At 35.2% G+C, this 17,330-nt stretch overlaps 2 protein-coding genes across 4 annotated transcripts in view; one reads left to right on the top strand and one right to left on the bottom strand.

Moving 5' to 3' along the window:
• Positions 1–103: 103 nt before the first annotated feature.
• LOC127870881 (cytochrome P450 3A15-like) lies at positions 104–15,024 on the bottom strand. Of its 3 annotated transcripts, none has more exons than XM_052413458.1 (9): positions 14,923–15,024; positions 12,072–12,155; positions 11,309–11,561; positions 10,750–10,887; positions 10,120–10,258; positions 9,587–9,755; positions 9,061–9,162; positions 2,616–2,795; positions 104–2,185 (listed from the first exon to the last, which is right to left on the bottom strand). In XM_052413458.1, exons 2-9 carry the CDS (start codon positions 12,132–12,134, stop codon positions 1,865–1,867), a joined length of 1,365 nt encoding a protein of 454 aa, XP_052269418.1. In that variant the 5' UTR covers positions 12,135–12,155; positions 14,923–15,024; the 3' UTR covers positions 104–1,864. The 3 variants fall into 3 exon arrangements, with proteins under 3 accessions (XP_052269418.1, XP_052269416.1, XP_052269417.1); XM_052413456.1 differs by having other exon boundaries at positions 14,883–15,021; XM_052413457.1 differs by having other exon boundaries at positions 14,861–14,942.
• Positions 15,025–15,036: 12 nt separating this feature from the next.
• The window catches only part of LOC127872473 (uncharacterized), a 7,864-nt gene continuing 5,570 nt past the window's right edge, over positions 15,037–17,330 (top strand). Inside the window, exon 1 of the mRNA XM_052415806.1 lies at positions 15,037–16,476. Within this exon, the coding sequence (XP_052271766.1) occupies positions 15,265–16,476 (1,212 nt within the window). The 5' untranslated portion in view covers positions 15,037–15,264. The remainder of the gene's footprint in view (positions 16,477–17,330) is intronic.

Below are 17,330 nucleotides of genomic sequence, written 5' to 3'. Positions count from 1 at the left end.
TCTATATATGCCATCTACCAACGTGTCGTAATAAAAGTAAAAAAGTATCACTATCTTGTAATTATTATTACCTTTATCAACAAACGATACTAACCTTGTACTACTGGTTCTTACATTTTATTTCATAGATGCAAACACGGTTTAATTAAAATACAAAGACGACTACATGTACAAATATAATATCATAGAAATAAATATGTCGAACGTACGTGTGAAACGACTGTCTTAAGCGACAGCAAGTCGGAAGCCATTCCCGAAGAACTCTTAACGAATTCAGCGAAGAAGTAAAGGAGTTACAACGTTGAATTGAAAAGGGGTTTTCTTGAGCAATTCAGTAACAATTTAGTCGACTGAACTATAAAGTGCAAATGGTGTTGATCTATTCAGCCATTCGCTCATCACAGTGAACAATTTATCAAAGCCATTGTAAGCTGGGAAGGATAAATCCTCGCAGTAGTCTCCCATGTTTTACTGTTTTCACGTTTGGGAGGGGAGATGTCCGTGTGAATATATTATAAATCAAAGCGATGAAGGCATTTAAGTAGTTCGTTATTACAAAATCTTAGACGCAACTCATTTGTCAAAATTAGGTTATAGCTTTGTAAATCTCAAGTTTAAAATAAACACAACCCATTCAAATGTATAAAGAGTGTGTCTTAACGCACATGTGGAGATGTGTATGTTCTGTTTTTCATCCTATTTATGTTATAGAGGTAATATAGACAAAATAACAACCACATATCCCTTTTAAACGTTCTGAAAGCATAGAAAATATGATTAAAATGGTACTGAGAACCAGTAATTATAAAATAAAATTTGCAATTACATGTACCATCATATTAAATGAACTTTTTTGGAATATCGAATACCTATCACACTAAGAATATAACTTCATGATGGAAATTCCCTTTACACAACTTTTGTTTCTTTACACAATAAACAAATTCAAAATATACAATAAGATAATTGATGAAAATAATAAAAAAGAAATCTGCGGGCAATTCTTTTTAGTCATCAATTAGGTCGTTATAAAAACAGCGCTGTGGACGCGTATTGTTTTTGATGCATTACTTGTTACCTTAGCATTTCGCACGGTGTCAAACTGTCTCTGACCTTACCATCGGTATAGAACACTAATGCGCTTTTTCGGCATAGCTGTTTTACCCAGGTTTTCACCTTAAATGACATTTACATAACACCAGCAGACACAAATGAATACATTCGAATATTTCAATGGCTGATTCGAGAGAAATCCCTTGAACGTTGGACACATCACTGCGTCTGTGCACATCGTTAAGGATGTTACACTGTTCAGTGTAAGGAATTCCGGACTATTCTATGAATGTTTAAACGACACATAGACAAAAATTGTGGCCGAGTTACAACTATGCGTTAAAATCCATCTTTCAGAATTTCAAGATCTGTACTCGATCACTAAATCGTCAGGTGAAGACATAATTGACTAGCGATAAACATAATTTTACTTTCAAGATGAGAAAACAAACACTACCAAAATAGTATAGTGTCAAAATAAAAGGGAAATCGTTTATAATCTAACAACACATATTGGCCGTACTAGGTCAGCACGTCTGGAAATCGTTCCTGAACGCTTTAATAGGCTACTCAATTTTGCCAGTTTGCTATATTTGCTATTTTAAATTGAATTGTATATCGAAAAGCATTGTGTTTATATGTGCTATTTACGATAAACAATGAGATTAGTAAAGACCCACGTCATGTGAAAATGGGTCTTAAGTCTTATGCGCCCATCATAGTCATAGCCCAACCAGCTTGCGCATCTTGCAGTCTGGTCAAGATAAATATCATGAGACCATAAAATGTTAATACTTATGATATTTGCTTGTTATCTTGCTTCAAGCTTAAAGAACATGTCTTTGTCCGGATGAACCACTGCATGAGCCCAATCGGTCACAAACCGTAACTCCGGAGTCTCCGATACCTTACAGAACTTGAACCTATTTAGCATTATTGCACAGGCTAGTTTTAGCTCCAGCATGGCTAGATGTTGCCCAATACATATTCTGGACCCGGCCCCGAAGGGGATGTACATAGCTGACGCGGATTTTTCGCCAGAATTTAGGAACCGGAACGGCACGAATTCCTTAGACTGGTCCCACTGTGTTGAAGAGCGATGAATTCCCCATGTAAATGCCTTTATATCGGTCTGAAAAAGACAACAATAAAACACGTAAAGAACAAAATAGCCTTGTTTTATTTATGAATTGTAGATTTGCGCCTTGAAAACACGAGATGCATTGGGCATACGTGTGAATGCTTTCTATAACACGTAGTGGTTGTCGAGGGTATACGTCAATTCAAACTCAACCAAATTTGTTCAATTAGATTATCGAAGTAAACTATTTGAAATTCTTCGCACATTATAACATTCTAAATGGCCCGACATCTTATCAAAGTTGACAGATTCTGCTGTAAAGTTTCATATTGTTTAAATAAAGCTATTTTTAAGTCGCGTTTTATTCACTACTTACATAAATTCGAATCTTATTTTGCATGCAATACACAACTTATATTGCTTTCTAAGTTAACAACCCTCTTTTTAGTTAAGATAAATTCCTATCACACATTCCACTCACATTTGCCCCTATCGTGACGTCACCGACGACGAGTTGCTGTGTCGTCTGCCTACTGATGAACGGTGCTATGGGGTACACTCGGAGAACCTCGCGCAACACGCTCTCCATCTTGGGCAGGGTCAGGGCGGGGTCAGCTCGCAGCGCCGCCATGTTCTCGTCTGCTTCCTGACGGAGCTCGTCCTATGAATGGGGAATGGAACAAATGATATTATTTTAGGCTGTCCGGTAAGCGCAGAGGTTCGCCTACTTCAATACTCGTTTGCTTTGTTGGTGTTCACCACATACTGGATAGGTGGGGGTTTACCCAAGGTCCGCTTGTTTCCCGAACACCACAAGACCACAACTTAATAAAGTACATTGTCGTCTACAAATTAAATACTTTAAACGGACTTTTGCAGCTAAAATATGAACTTTGTCCCATATATCTCATTATATTTTATATCTTAAGGATATTATTCGTTTGTTTCCTGAATGCAAAGCTTTACACATTATCAATGGAAAAGATGTCAATATATATTAATTCGTGCTTTTAAATAATTCCCTTCATTTTTTTTATTCAATATCATACATACAATGTAAACATGTATATGATCATACAACATAGTGATTGTACAAAGCAATATAGTTCAGACATGTTATACAAGATATGCTAATATATATTTTTTTTTAGAGAGAAAAGAAAAGAACAACAGAGGAATAGTTATGAAAAATGATGAGTTGTATAAAGTTGGAAGAAAAAATACTGGACTTGTGTGTTTTGTTGTATATTCACAATGATCTTGTCTGATTGAAAAATAAGAATAAACAAAATAAATAAACAAAACATTTTTAGAGAGATAAACTAACATTAGAGTGAAATGTATATAAGTGGACAAAACATTATGAGAATTTAATCCGATTCCATTTTTGTTCAAAGATTTGTAATGTGTCATTACTGAGGGCTATTTCTTTCTCAATCTGGATTTTTAGTTTAAGACTATGGACAAAACAATTAAAATTTGGTACTTGTTTTTTGAACTTCATGTTTAAGATAAAATATTTCATCAATATAACCATAAAATTCACAATATTATTACAGTCTATTGATTTCAATGAGTTAATTCCGAAACATACATTTAAGAAAGATAGTTTAACGTTTAGTTGATGTTGTTCAAGAAAAGATATTAATTGATTCCAAATAGGCTGTATGTGTTTGCACTCCCAAAAAAGATGTTCTATAGTTTCAATGTTTTCACTGCAGAAGTCACACAGATTTGAGTTAGATAGTTTACATTTAAAGAGATATTTATTTGTAGCTATAATTCTATGGATGTATTTATATTGAAAATTTCTCAGTGTGCTTTCAATAGTTGCTTTATATGGCATGGTAAATATGTGTTTCTAATTTAGTTCATTTTCTCCAAAAATGACTTGCCATTTATTTTGGATTTTGGAGTTTTCTGTAGGGTTTTTAATTTGTAGTGTGTAAAATATTTTATTTGTTTTGTTTTTTCTTCCAAGTATGTTTTCTACAAATGTTGTTTATATTAACTCCATGATGCTACATTCTTAAATCTTTTTCTATAAAGAAGGAATGTAGTTGACAATTGTTAATAGTTTTATTTGATCGTTCGTCAATAAGTTGTAACTCTGTTACTCTTGTATCTTCAATGCAATTGAGTAATTAAATAGTAATTAAATTGAATGCGTTTTAATTCCCTTTTATTATTGTTTAATTTGAGTTACAATGCTATGACGTTAAATTTTATTTACACTTAAATGTATTATGAATATTGCTGGGCCAAGTGTGAGGTTGAGCGCTCTATAACCAGGTTTAAACCCCCAATGCTTTGCATTGACCGTTCCAAGGCGGTGACCCCAGCTTTATTCATATTTTGTGTTTATGTTGGTTTGTATTGTGCTGTATTGTGCTGTTTTGTACTGTTTGGGCAATCGGTCACTTGCCTTAAATAAAGGACCAATTAATTGTTTTAATGAAAATTCAATACTGCTCCAGCAGCTGGAGTTTCACTTCTTTATATTGAGTACATGGTGTATTATTTGTATTGGTTTCAGATTTAATATGTATGTGTGTGCTTTTGATTAGTGTGTAGTACTTCAGAAAATTATTTGAAGGTATTCCGGATATGTAGCATATATTATCAAAAGAGTAGAAATCCTTAATTCTGTAGTCATATAATTGGTCGACATATTTAATGCTTCGTTCAAACCAGTCTTTATAGAAAAACGTCTTATTGTTTGAAGTTATGTCTTTATTGTTCCATAAAATTGTATTACTGCTGGTTTGGGTCTCTTAAGTTATGAGTGACATCACTCCACGCTGATAGAACACCAGACAGAAATATGTTTTCGTTTGCAATTTCATGTAAGAAAGTATTGCTGATGTTACATTCAAAGAGTAAGGAGTCACCATATTTTTTTAGGATTTTCTGGTAGAATAATTTCCATTTACTCGTATTGGTATTATCTAGGTATCGTTTAACCCAGCTGTATTTGATTGCATTCAAGAATGAGTCAATGTTCGTTAATTGGATACCTCCATTTTCTACAGATTGAATTAACTGAGTTCTTTTTATTTTATCAGGCTTACCGTCCCATATGAAATTAAATATTGCTGACATCATTTGGTGGATTTGGGAGAACTGTTAATACATATATTAATTTAGGAAGTGCAAACGTTTTGAATACTGTGTTTTTTCCGATTAGTGTTAGTTTACGATGATGCCATGATTTTAAGCAGTTTTTAAAATTCTGTAATTTATGTACTATGTTTTTAAGAACTGTATCCTTTTCATTATTTGTGAATGTAATTCCTAACGTTGTGGCTTCATCGGATGTCCAATTAAATTTCATTTCTTTTTTATATTGAACATTACTTTGTTTTAATTTACCTACACGTAGCACAGTACATTTACTTTTGTTTAGTTTAAGACCCGATATCATTCCGTAAAAGGTTAGCGACTCTATTAGGTTATGGAAAGAATCGTAATTGTTATTTAAAAATAAGTTGCATCATCAGCAAATAGGGATTGTTTGATTTCTTCGTCAGGTTCTAGTGATATGCCTTTTATGTGTTTATTTGATTGGATGTGATGTGATAGATACTCTATGCAAATAATAAAAAGCGATGATGAGAGTGGACATCCTTGTCGAACCCCTCGTTCGATGTTAAAACTGTTTGAAAAGAAGCCATTGCTGATGATTATACTGTTAATATCGGTATAGAATAGTTTGACCCATTGAATGAGACTTTCACCAAAGTTCATATTTTCTAAGCAAGAGAACATAAATGAATGATCAAGCGAATCGAATGCTTTTTCAAAGTCTGCAAAGAATATTAGACTAGGATTATTTGAATTGTTGAAATAGTTTATGCATTCTTGGATAAGACGAACGTTTTCACCAATGTAACGTCTTTTTATGAAACCAGATTGAGATTTTGAAATGATTGATGGCAATATTTTTTTTATTCTGTTTGCTATACTTTTAGTTGCAATTTTATAATCACTGTTTAGTAAACTAATCGGGCGCCAGTTTGATAAGGATTCTAAGTTTTTTCCAGGTTTTGGAATAAGTGATATAATACCTTGTTTTTGTAGCGTAGTTAAGTTTTCGTTGTTAAATGAATAGTTTAGTGAATTAATTAGATGTGTTTTTATATCATTCCAGAATATTTTATAAAATGTGATGCCATCAGATCCTGGGCTTTTGTTATTTTGCATTTCTTTTAGGGCTAATCAACATTCATATTCATTAAGCAATCCGTCGCACAGTTTTTTTCTTCCTGGTTTAAAGCGTGATGTGTATTTTTAAAAAGAGTGTTATTTTCAACATTTTTTCGTTTATAGAGGGTTTCGAAAAATAAACGTTGTTCTTCTAGTATTTGAGTTCTGTTTGTTATATCTTTGCCATTGACTACTAATTTGTGTACAGTTTTTTGTTCACTTCTACGTTTTTCAATGTTTGCGAAATATTTTGTATTCTTTTCATTGTGTTCAACCGTCTGTGCACGCGCTCTTAGTAGTATTCCATTGAGATGTGTATGATAGATTCCAACTAATATTTGTTTTTTTTTAATGTTATTTCATTTTCAATGTCGGTGGTGTCATTTGTATGTGTTTGATGCAATTGTTTTTCAAGTGTTTCAATGGTTTTGATGGTTTCAGTTTCAAGTTTGTGTGTTTCTTTTTGTTTAAATGATGTGTATCTCATTGTTGTGTTGCGTATATTTCGTTTAATTACTTCCCATAAGGTGTTTGGGTTTGCATCTTTATTATTTTGAACTGTATTTAATATTTCCTGTTTTATTTGTGTTTGATATTGTGTCTCATTATTGTGTTGCGTATATTTCGTTTAATTACTTCCCATAAGGTGTTTGGGTTTGCATCTTTATTATTTTGAACTGTATTTAATATTTCCTGTTTTATTTGTGTTTGATATTGTGTATCTAATAAGATGCTGTTGTTAATTTTAAAGTATCCTGGGCCTCTTTCAGGTTGTATATTGTGCAGTTTAAGTTCAATTAGAGAGTGGTCAGTCATAAATCCTGGTTTTATTTTACATGTGGCAATAATGTTGCAAAGAGATTCAGATATTAAAAAGTAGTCTCATCTACAAAATATTGTTGGTTTTGTGTTTGAGTGCCAGGTGAATTTGCTCTCGTTTGGGTATACTGTACGCCAGATATCTATCATATTGTAGTTTTCAAGTATGTTATTTAAAATGTTTCTATTTTTAGCATGAGTATAAAGGTTTCCATTCTTTTTATCTATTAATGGGTTCAGGACAGTATTGAAATCACCACCGATTATAATATTTTTATCTTGGTTATTAATTATAAAGGATTGTAATGTTTCGTAAAATGTGGAATCGTCTATGTTGGGGCCGTAGACGTTGATTAATGTTATTTGTGTTTCGTGTATTTTGATATCTATACTTGCTTGTCTGCCAATTATTATTTTCTTAAAGTTATCGACTGTGACCCCTATATTATTTTTTTTATCAGAAAGGCAATGCCTTGTTTATTAGTATGTTCTCCACTGAGATAGATTTCTCCGTCCCATTCATCTTTTAAGGTTTGTGCTAAAGTAGGTGTCAAATGACATTCTTGTAAAAGGCATATACTATAAAAAAAAATCGTCTAACCATTTGAAGATTTTTATTCGTTTGTCTTTATTGTTTAATCCTTTAACATTTAAAGTACATAATTTAATCATTTAAGTAGGTGGAGGGTGATGTGAATCGTAATTTGTATGTGCTTGTCCAGTAAGTTTTTATTTTAAAATGTGTTCAGTTGGTTTCTCTTATAGGACATAAGATGTCCATACATACAAACAAAAATAGAAAACAACAATTAGGAATACAAAAAGATAAATATTCCATAGACTTGAAGAAGTAAAAAGATATAATCACAAAAGTAAGAAGAAAACACAATAAAAAACTTGTCCCTAGTAGAGACATAGAAAAAAAGAATAAAATAAAACATATGAGCAACTATAAAAAGCAACATGTGAACAAAAAACACAAGCCAATGTGCTTATGCATAATACTCATGTATATAATTATACAACACAAATTGTGCACACCAAAAAACACAAGCCAATGAGCTATGAATGATACTCATGTATATAACTATACAACATAACATGTGAACAAAAAAGCACTAGTCAATGAGCTTATAAATAATACTCATGTATATAACTATACAACATACCATTTGGAGAGAAGCACAAGCCAATGAGGTTATGAATAATACACATGTATATAATCATACAACATAACATGTGAATAAAAAGCACAAGCCAATAAGCTTATGAATGATACTCCTGTGTGTAATCAATAAGTTGTAAATAAGTATGTCATTTAGTATGCAAAGAGCATAGCACAATTTCTGGGTAAATTATTCCCTTCATATTAACAATATAAGCGTTGTCGTATTAAAACGAAACATTTTTCAGTTTATGTTGGTTCCCTTTTAAATTTTGTGATTATTTAAGCAAATGATATGCTTTGATGATATATAAAATGCATCACATGCTAGTTTTATGCTATCAATTTCCAAAAAAAAAAATACATATTATATCAACAGTGTATAAAGTAGAATATATCTTAGCGGCTGTAGATATGCTCGGTGCAATCATCAGACTTGTGTTGTTATTATTATTGTATTGCTAATGTGTATCAATTATAATTATTGTATTACTTTTTTATCATAGGTCAGCGTTAAAGTAATTGCAATATCAAATTTACTTTAAAATAGTCTATTGCGTACATTCGCTTTACAAGTCAAAACAATCGGATACAGATTACGGTGCACCAAATGAATCTCATGAAATATAAAAAAGGACATGTACGCAATTTTCTGTCTCAACATCTATGGGCAGGACCTCATTCTAATACATAATATGTATGTGTGTGTTACACGTTTTATCCTACAATTCCCTACCTGTACACGAGCGTATGTGGCCATAAGATAGCAGAACACGGGGATGGTGGAGGCAGTGGTCTCTGAGCCCGCCATAAGGAACAACTTCATGTTGTCACGGGCCTGAATCAGATACACGACACGGGGTTTATATTTGATGTCGTAAAATGTATATTTTTCATGTTCAGATCTCCATATTACGGACATAACATTTGTTCAATGCATCACTGTTCGACAACAATAATCTTTATATCAATTAAAGCTTACTCAAAATACATGTATGGGAAATATAGTTTATACTGGGGCGATTCAATAAAAGCTTATAATTTACTGATGAAGTAATGGAAAGACTTGTACCTATGTAATTACATGTATTCAGTTAAACATACTTATTAGTCCAAAATAAACGGTAAAACATATTTTTTTAAATATGAATATTTATATCATAATCGTAGTTAATTAGACTGTTACCGCCAAATACTAGTGCATATCGTTTGTTCTTTATATGTTTTATTCTTATTGCTAACTTAAATTATTCGAACCATACCTGTTCAAACCCACAGGCTTCGTGCAGTTTGATGACGAATCGCGTGTCGGTAGATTTATCCTCCTTTTGAAGAGCTTTCTCCAAGATGGTGGTGGTTTCTTTTTGCAGCGTCTCGTTCGCCTGTTTAAACTCTTCGCTGTCCGAGGTTATCTCACCAAGGGCATAGCACCTAAATTATTGTAGCATTCCACGTACAACAAACACGAGCTTTGTGAAATACTGGTTTACGGTATCAAGAGAATCGCCAGTGTGAAATGTGCTTTGCAAAGCACTGTCGCGATAAAAATTGGGGAATCTATGTAGTTTCGAACTCAAATACGTAACGTATGCGGGGATATGTCATAAATGCATTATTAAGGTCATTTTACCGCTTCCTGAGATTAAAGAAGTCCAGTCGTCCGTATACTTGTGTACGTTAGTTCACTTAATTCTGATAAGCCAGATAACGCAAGAAAAGTAATATTTACGTAGTTGACGTTAAATACTGTGGGTGAAAAACTCAAACAATAAAACCAATAAACAGTTGCACTAACCTGTGAAGTATGGTCATAAGACATTCGAGGAGAGCTTCCTGTTTCCCCTCAATTGCAAAGAGGTCAAGCTGCAGAAGCATGTGACCCACCACGTCCATTGCCATACGCAAACTCCAGTCTGTGATATTAATCACGTGGCCTGGAGATTAAATGACGTCATCGTATCAACATCGCACGTGAAAAATATTTAACAATTATTCTTATTTGTATTATTGTGTTCATACATGAAACTACATACCGTAAATATTGAAAATATCAAGAATGTATAGAGGGTCGGATTCGAACTGATTTGTACTTATTTGTGAAAATGGCACAATATCGAACATGTTCCAGTTATCAACATAATATATGGAAAGTTTATTATTTATGTATGTAAAACAGCACTTATTGCATTTGACATATCTTAAATAATACCTGAATTATGTAGATCAACTGGCATTTAAAAGGCATGTGTTCAATACAGTGAATTACACTCATAAACATGAATTACATTTTCAATTAAATGCTCCATCTTTTATGTTTTATTGATATTTTGACACTTTCTCTCTGTTTGACATGGACATTTTCTTCTTAACTCGTCTTATAAGAACAGTAATGCGCCAGATGCCAAAATACATGAGGGTAGCCTACCTTCTTTAGCTTCCAGTCCTATTTTATTGCACATGTTGTCGACGTCTGCAATTATGAGACCGCCGCGTTCTTCCAGAGTGGATTTCCGAAACAAGGCAGCGATTGCCCGCCGTATTTCCGGGCTGCGGCTCGAGGATCCTGAAAGTAAGGTTAGATACCAGAAAATAATCGGATATTAAATATGGTACTCATAGTTTCGAAGGCCGTTGGTCAAAAGCATGCGGGTCCATTTCTTATATTGAACGAGTAGACATACGACAATGTAAAGGACGTGTTACCTGGGCATGGTCAAAACATGTTGCTTCAAAGTTTGTTTTTTTATTAATTTGAATAGATCTATATGATGTTACTTTTTAGGAGTGATTTCAATTAAGTGAGAGAATAAATGCATTTTCTCAAAAGTAAATAGCTATTTTTCTTTTTGTAAGTTTATCTTTTTAAGATATAAAACTCATTACATTTACAATAAAAAAATAAGCAAAATTTATGCAAGATGCGCAAGATTTTACTACTTAGACTTTACACATGATTAATACGGGGATAAGATTTACTGTTTAACCTAGAAATGTATCCTTGAGCGGCGAGTTCTCCAAGTAGTCCCCAGCGCCTTTCTCCAGCTTGTTAATGACGGTCTGGGTCAACTTGGGGTCAAAGATGTAGACCTTGTTCTCGAACCGGAAGAGTCCGTAGGTATGGTAGAAGTCGGTCAAGGACTCCAGCTTGAACAGCTTGTTTTCGCCGCGGTGTATGACGTCAAGAAGTGCGTGCAACCAGCGACCGGGCTCCGGTATACGACCCTTTATGCACGGAAGCTGTCGAAAGAGAAATGTTCGTGCTTAATATTAAGGTTGTGGGTTTAACTTTATTGGTGCTGCCTCTGAACAAAACATTGTAGCGTTCTTAACGTGTGAGCATGGTAGTCTTAAAGACAAAAATCTCTTGTTCGAAATAGTTGAAAGTAGGCAAATATGCACAATATGTATGTCAATTAAAAAAAAGAGAAGAAGAGAATAAACGCGCATGTAATTTAGATTAACCGATAAATAGTTTATGCCTTGATAACGATATTCAGATGTATATATGACAGACAAAATATACGTATTATGTAGAAGTATTGAAAGCTGCGCTCTAGGAAAAAGAACATAATGCATGTGCGTAAAGTATCGTCCTAAATTAGCACGAGCAGTCCGCACAGGTTTATCAGGTACAATACTTTCCGCTTGTATGGACTTCTTCGTGTAAATGAATTATCTTGTAAACGAAAAACCCTGTCTTGCTAGATTGTATCGTCCCATACATTCAATATATTAAATCTACTATACCAGATTTTGAATGAAACACATGACTGTGAAGCAAGCCCGCGCTAGCATCTGTAGTAACGCCATGTTTCAGTCGAAATGGAATCACTGCAACAACAAATCCAACACCAAAGTATGTACGTGACTGTATATATTTATTTTATCTGCAACTACAACCGATCTTTACCAGTATTTCATATCAAATCACCCTGGCCATTCGTTCAGGTAAGAAACCAGTTTGCTGGTGTTTGTTTGGTACGTTGTGACAATGTAATGGATATGTAGTCGTCTATTTGGTAATTATTGTGCACTCTCGGACGTTAAGCTCATAAGAGCGTGCACTAAGCTTCTACGTTAGACGTAGCGCTAACTGACAACTTAGTAACCTGATGGTACATATTAAAGTTGTCAATGACATTTGGGTTAATAGCGTCGCATTAAACGGTTACACTAACACAAGACTTACATATAAAACCTGTTCACCCTGAGTCCGTATTGCAATCCTAAGTCCGTATGAGTGAGCCGCGTTTTGGAAAAACTGGACTTAATAAATGCACGTGCGAATAAAAGTCATATTAGATTAGCCCGTGCAGACCGCTCAGGCTAATCGGGGACGAAACTTTCCGCTATTATGGAATTTTGTTTCAAAGAGGTCTCTTCTTAACAAATTACCAGTACAAGTAGAAGTACATAAGTAGTAGTAGTAGTAGTAGTAATAGTAGTTGTAGTAGTAGTAGTAGTAGTAGTAGTAGTAGTAGTAGTTGTAGTAGTAGTAGTAATAGTAGTTGTAGTAGTAGTAGTAGTAGTAGTAGTAGTAGTAGTAGTAGTAGTAATAGTAGTTGTAGTAGTAGTAGTAGTAGTAGTAGTAGTAGTAGTAGTTGTAGTAGTAGTAGAAGTAGTAGTAGTAGTAGTAGTAGTAGTAGTAGTAGTAGTAGTAGTAGTAGTAGTAGTAGTAGTAGTAGTAGTAGTAGTAGTAGTAGTAGTAGTAGTAGTAGTAGTAGTTGTAGTAGTAGTAGTAGTGGTGGTGGTGGTGGTGATGGTGGTGGTGGTGGCGGAGGCGGCGGCAACAGCAACAGCAGCAGTAGTAGTAGTAGTAGTAGTAGTAGTAGTAGTAGGAGTAGGAGTAGTAGTAGTAGCCTCTAAACCTATAAGTTCGTGCACCTTAAATTTCAATGGCATATCTTTCATGAAAGATCATTAGACAATAAATAAACGTGATATATACTTTATGATGTATCTTTTGTTTAACAAATAACGAGTAAAGTATGTTGGTGGACAGATAATAATAATGGAATTACGTACCTTTAAACATTCGTGTATATGGTAGTCTGCGTCACACAGAATTACCCTATAAGATCGTGCATCGATTTTGATGACGTCACAGCGAGGCCCTGGGATGTGTTTATAATAGCCGATATATGTTTTTGTGAATATGTGTTTATTTGTATTAAATATTTGTTGTTTTAGATGAATTTCGTGAATAAACTGTAATGAAAATAATGGTTTAAACAAAACTGGTCTTCATAAAAACGAAAGATAAACGGTGATAACTGTTTTCAGAGGTCTAGATAAACTGTATTTACTAATGGAAAAAAGCTAAATAAAATTCTATTCACAATGGGGGCATAAAAGGCTGTCACCCCTTCTAATGACAGTTGTTTTGTGACAAAATCCCAAATTGACGCAGTGAGAACCTTTATCGCAATAGGCCGGACACGATCTTAACGTATGGTCTCGTGTCAACATTTGGGGGAAAAATTTTCCGCATATACAGCATACTTTAATCGTATTGTAATGCCAAGTACAGAGTCCAAAATACAAATTCTAGACGGGCCTTCAAGGAAAACTACTCTAACAACATTTTACGATCAAAACATTGACAAACATAGCTGTCTGGTGAAGGAAATGTGCAGATTTTAAACATTGTTTAGGCTATTTCTTTGGAACGAGGTCAGAAAAACAGACAATTTATATCATATTTTTTTTCCCTCTTGATTGTTGTCTTATCGGCTGGGGAAATTCTCGCGTTACAAAAGTGAACAGTTTTCGGGTACGTGCGTTCGAATGTTGCTTAGAAGTTTACGTCATAAAAAAGTACACGATCTTATAGGGCTGCACGAAGTTATAGGAATAGAGGATACTAGTAGTAGTAAAAGTAGTAGCAGTAGCAGCAGCAGCAGGAGGAGAAGAAGTAGTAGTAGTAGTAGTAGTAGTAGTAGTAGTAGTAGTAGCAGTAGCAGCAGCAGCAGTAGCAGTAGCAGCAGTAGTAGTAGCAGTAGCAACAGAAGCAGTAGTAGTAAAAGTAGTAGTAGTAGTAGTAGTAGTAGTAGTAGTAGTAGTAGTAGTAGTAGTAGTAGTAAGAGTAGCAGCAGTAGCAGCAGTAGTTGTAGCAGTAGCAGCAGTAGTAGTAGTAGGAGCAGTAGCAGCAGTAGCAGAAGCAGTAGTAGTAGTAGTAGTAGTAGTAGTAGTAGTAGTAGTAGTAGTAGTAGTAGTAGTAGTAGCAGTAGCAGTAGTAGTAGTAGCAGTAGCAGTAGTGGTAGTAGTAGTAGTAGTAGTTGTTTTTGTTATTATAGTTGCAGTAGAAGATGTAGTTGTAGTAGAAGAGGAAGCAGCAACAGCTGCAACAATAGTAGTAGTGTGTTTGTGTGTGCTGCTGTTGTGTTTGAGGAAAGGAGGACAAATAATAGTAGTTTCAGTAGGGCTAGAAGAAGAACATCAGCATAAGTATAGAAGCAATACAATAAAGATGTCAAAATTATCATAACTTAAGTTAATAAGCAGTTTATGGTACTAAGATTGTGAGGCTTACGTACATTATAAGCGATAAATGTTTACCTAAAGTCACTTATCCATAAAGTATCTTATCCATACTAACCACAATTGCAATAGATTTAAATTGTTAACATTTTACTTCAGATAACCTAAACGTGCTATCAATGTAGACAAGGCTTTGTGACGTGCTATCAATGTAGACAAGGCTTTGTGACACCATAAGTTCATTTTCCCATATGTCTTCATTGAAGATATTGCGAAATTTTAGGTCATTAATGCCTGTTCTTTAAACCCTCACCCCGAGTGCTAACTGGAAAACGAAACTGAAATAAACATAATTGGAAAACAGAAGTGAGACATATGCGGATTTAGAATTGGCGTTATCTATATAAAGCAAAACAACACGTTATAATATAATCATCGCATCGACGGTTTTAATACAAAAATGGCAGATGAAAATAATAAAACTTACGAAAAAACCGATGCAATTGTTAGCTACGATGGAATCTTTAAGGGAATGTACGATGCAGGGCTCGGAGAGATGTTCCAAGCCGGACGGAAGCTTCTTTCGACCGGAAACTGGACGGCGGGCAGGGGGAAGTTTGAAGAGGCGTTGAGCGCGGCCGGAAACTCCCCTCGTGATCAAAAGACTCTCCGGTTGCTCATTGACGAGTTGGACCGATACGAGAGGAACAATATCGAAGCGGTAGTGAACGCTACGGAGACTCCTGTCAGTTGGTCGGCCGTCGCCGGAAGGGGAATTGAGCGGATCGACGAATCCATGTTCGCCTTACCACAGGGGATTTTCTTCTTGGACGTCGGGCGACCAGGTCATGCGGGCTATCAGCGGCTTGTCGGTAGAAAGCTTTTGTCCGATTACTGGATCGCTTTTAAGATACCCGAGTTGTTCTGTAGCCTTGTAAAAGCGGACATGATACTTGGCCTTTTCGTGGACCAGAGAATAAGTGACTCGAACGTTACGTTGTTTTATCACCCACTTAGTAAAGCCGAAAAGCTACGAGTGATGAAAGATATCGTCGCGGACGAGCGGGGCGCTAACGCTGAGCTGATTCATCCGTTTCCGCTACTACGTGAGCCCGCCCGCCTGGAGGCTGGGTCTCCACCGGAAGGCTGGATCGTCGATGACGCGTTTGACGTCATGCTTGGCTGCGGCGAGGAGAGGATTCGCGCGTACTCCATACAGTTCCTGATTGAGGCTGGCGTAGAGAGGCCTATACTCTATGATCCAGCATGCTCCACAGGAGTGTTCCTCTCCACCCTGCAGAAGGCGATGCCCGGAAGCTACACCATTGGTCAGGACCTCAGTCAACAAATGGCAAACTTCGCCAAGCAGAGGGTCGACGAAGCCCACTGTGCCAACGCCATAGATCCCAAGATCAAGCTCGGCACCGCAGATGCTTGCTACGTGAGGTTCCTGAACTCGGAAGTTGTTAAAACGAGCGAGGCAGAGGAGCTTTTCCAGGCGCTGCTTCCCACGGTGAAGCCAGGAGGTTACATCATAACGTTCGGACACACGCCTGTCCTATTGTCGTCTGCCAACTTCAAGCGCAATCGAGACTTCCGGTTATGCCGAAGCTTAGGCGTGGCAGTTGACGGTACTGGTATTTTCCAGTATTATGTGATGCAACGAAACAAATAAAAGAGTTTATTTAGTGCAATGTAATTATAAAAAAATATCTAGTAAATCATACATGTCATTTACGCTGTATTTTTAGTACATAATTTGTACATCTAATGAGTCGAGATATTGTTCACCACTTTTTCAAATATTGAAACAACCAAACGAGATGTACAATTATGTTGTAGGGGTACTGCATTTTGAAATTATATACTTACGTATACAAAATTAACCTTAGACGAAATAAGAGCTGTTTTGAAAATAAAGGTTCAGTACTTCTTTAAAAGCATTGCTTATTTTGCTTGATTCTGTATTCGATGGCACATGTACATATTATTCACACATTAAAATCTGTAAATAAATATACTATTTTATTACTCGTGTTTAATGGAAGAAAATCGTACCGTTGAAGTGAATTGTCTTATGGTGTAAACACTGTGTCTCTATTGTTTATGCGATTGTTTCGTTTGTTTGTTAAGTGTTCGTAGAATTTAAATTACAAAGATGAAACGTGTATTTCTATGGCTTTACGATCTACATCCGCAACATACATGATTACTTATTCATCACTTTAAATAGACTCGAAACAGAAAGAATATAACGTCATGTTTTTTACCAAGAAGGCGATCAAGTCATTTGAAGTACATGTGTAAATATATTAAATGGTTTTCTTGGCGGAAGTTATTTGTTTTATGCATCATTTACATCCATATGCCCATATGATTTAAGCAGTTTATCCCTACGCATGTTCTTCATTTATTGCGTAAAAAAGTGGTTGGTTTTAAATCATCATAAGATTACAGCCATTTACTGCTAGGGAGATAGCTTAGGTAATACTTGATGACCGTTTAGGAACGATGTAGAAACACTAT

The sequence above is a fragment of the Dreissena polymorpha genome, chromosome 3 (assembly GCF_020536995.1).
Source record: "Dreissena polymorpha isolate Duluth1 chromosome 3, UMN_Dpol_1.0, whole genome shotgun sequence".
Taxonomy (NCBI): Eukaryota; Metazoa; Mollusca; class Bivalvia; order Myida; family Dreissenidae; genus Dreissena; species Dreissena polymorpha.
Note: the sequence above shows the minus strand (reverse complement) of the source record. Positions and strands in the feature narration are given on the sequence as shown.

What these genes read in the sequence shown, in the direction of transcription:
- LOC127870881 (XM_052413458.1), bottom strand. Translation starts at nt 12,134, where the DNA reads ATGGCGTTACTACAGATGCTAGCGCGGGCTTGCTTCACAGTCATGTGT. An exon ending in GCTCAAGGATACATTTCTAG is followed by an intron (nt 10,888 to 11,308) that starts GTTAAACAGTAA and finishes CCTTACTTTCAG; the next exon opens with GATCCTCGAGCCGCAGCCCG. An exon ending in CTTATGACCATACTTCACAG is followed by an intron (nt 9,756 to 10,119) that starts GTTAGTGCAACT and finishes ACAATAATTTAG; the next exon opens with GTGCTATGCCCTTGGTGAGA.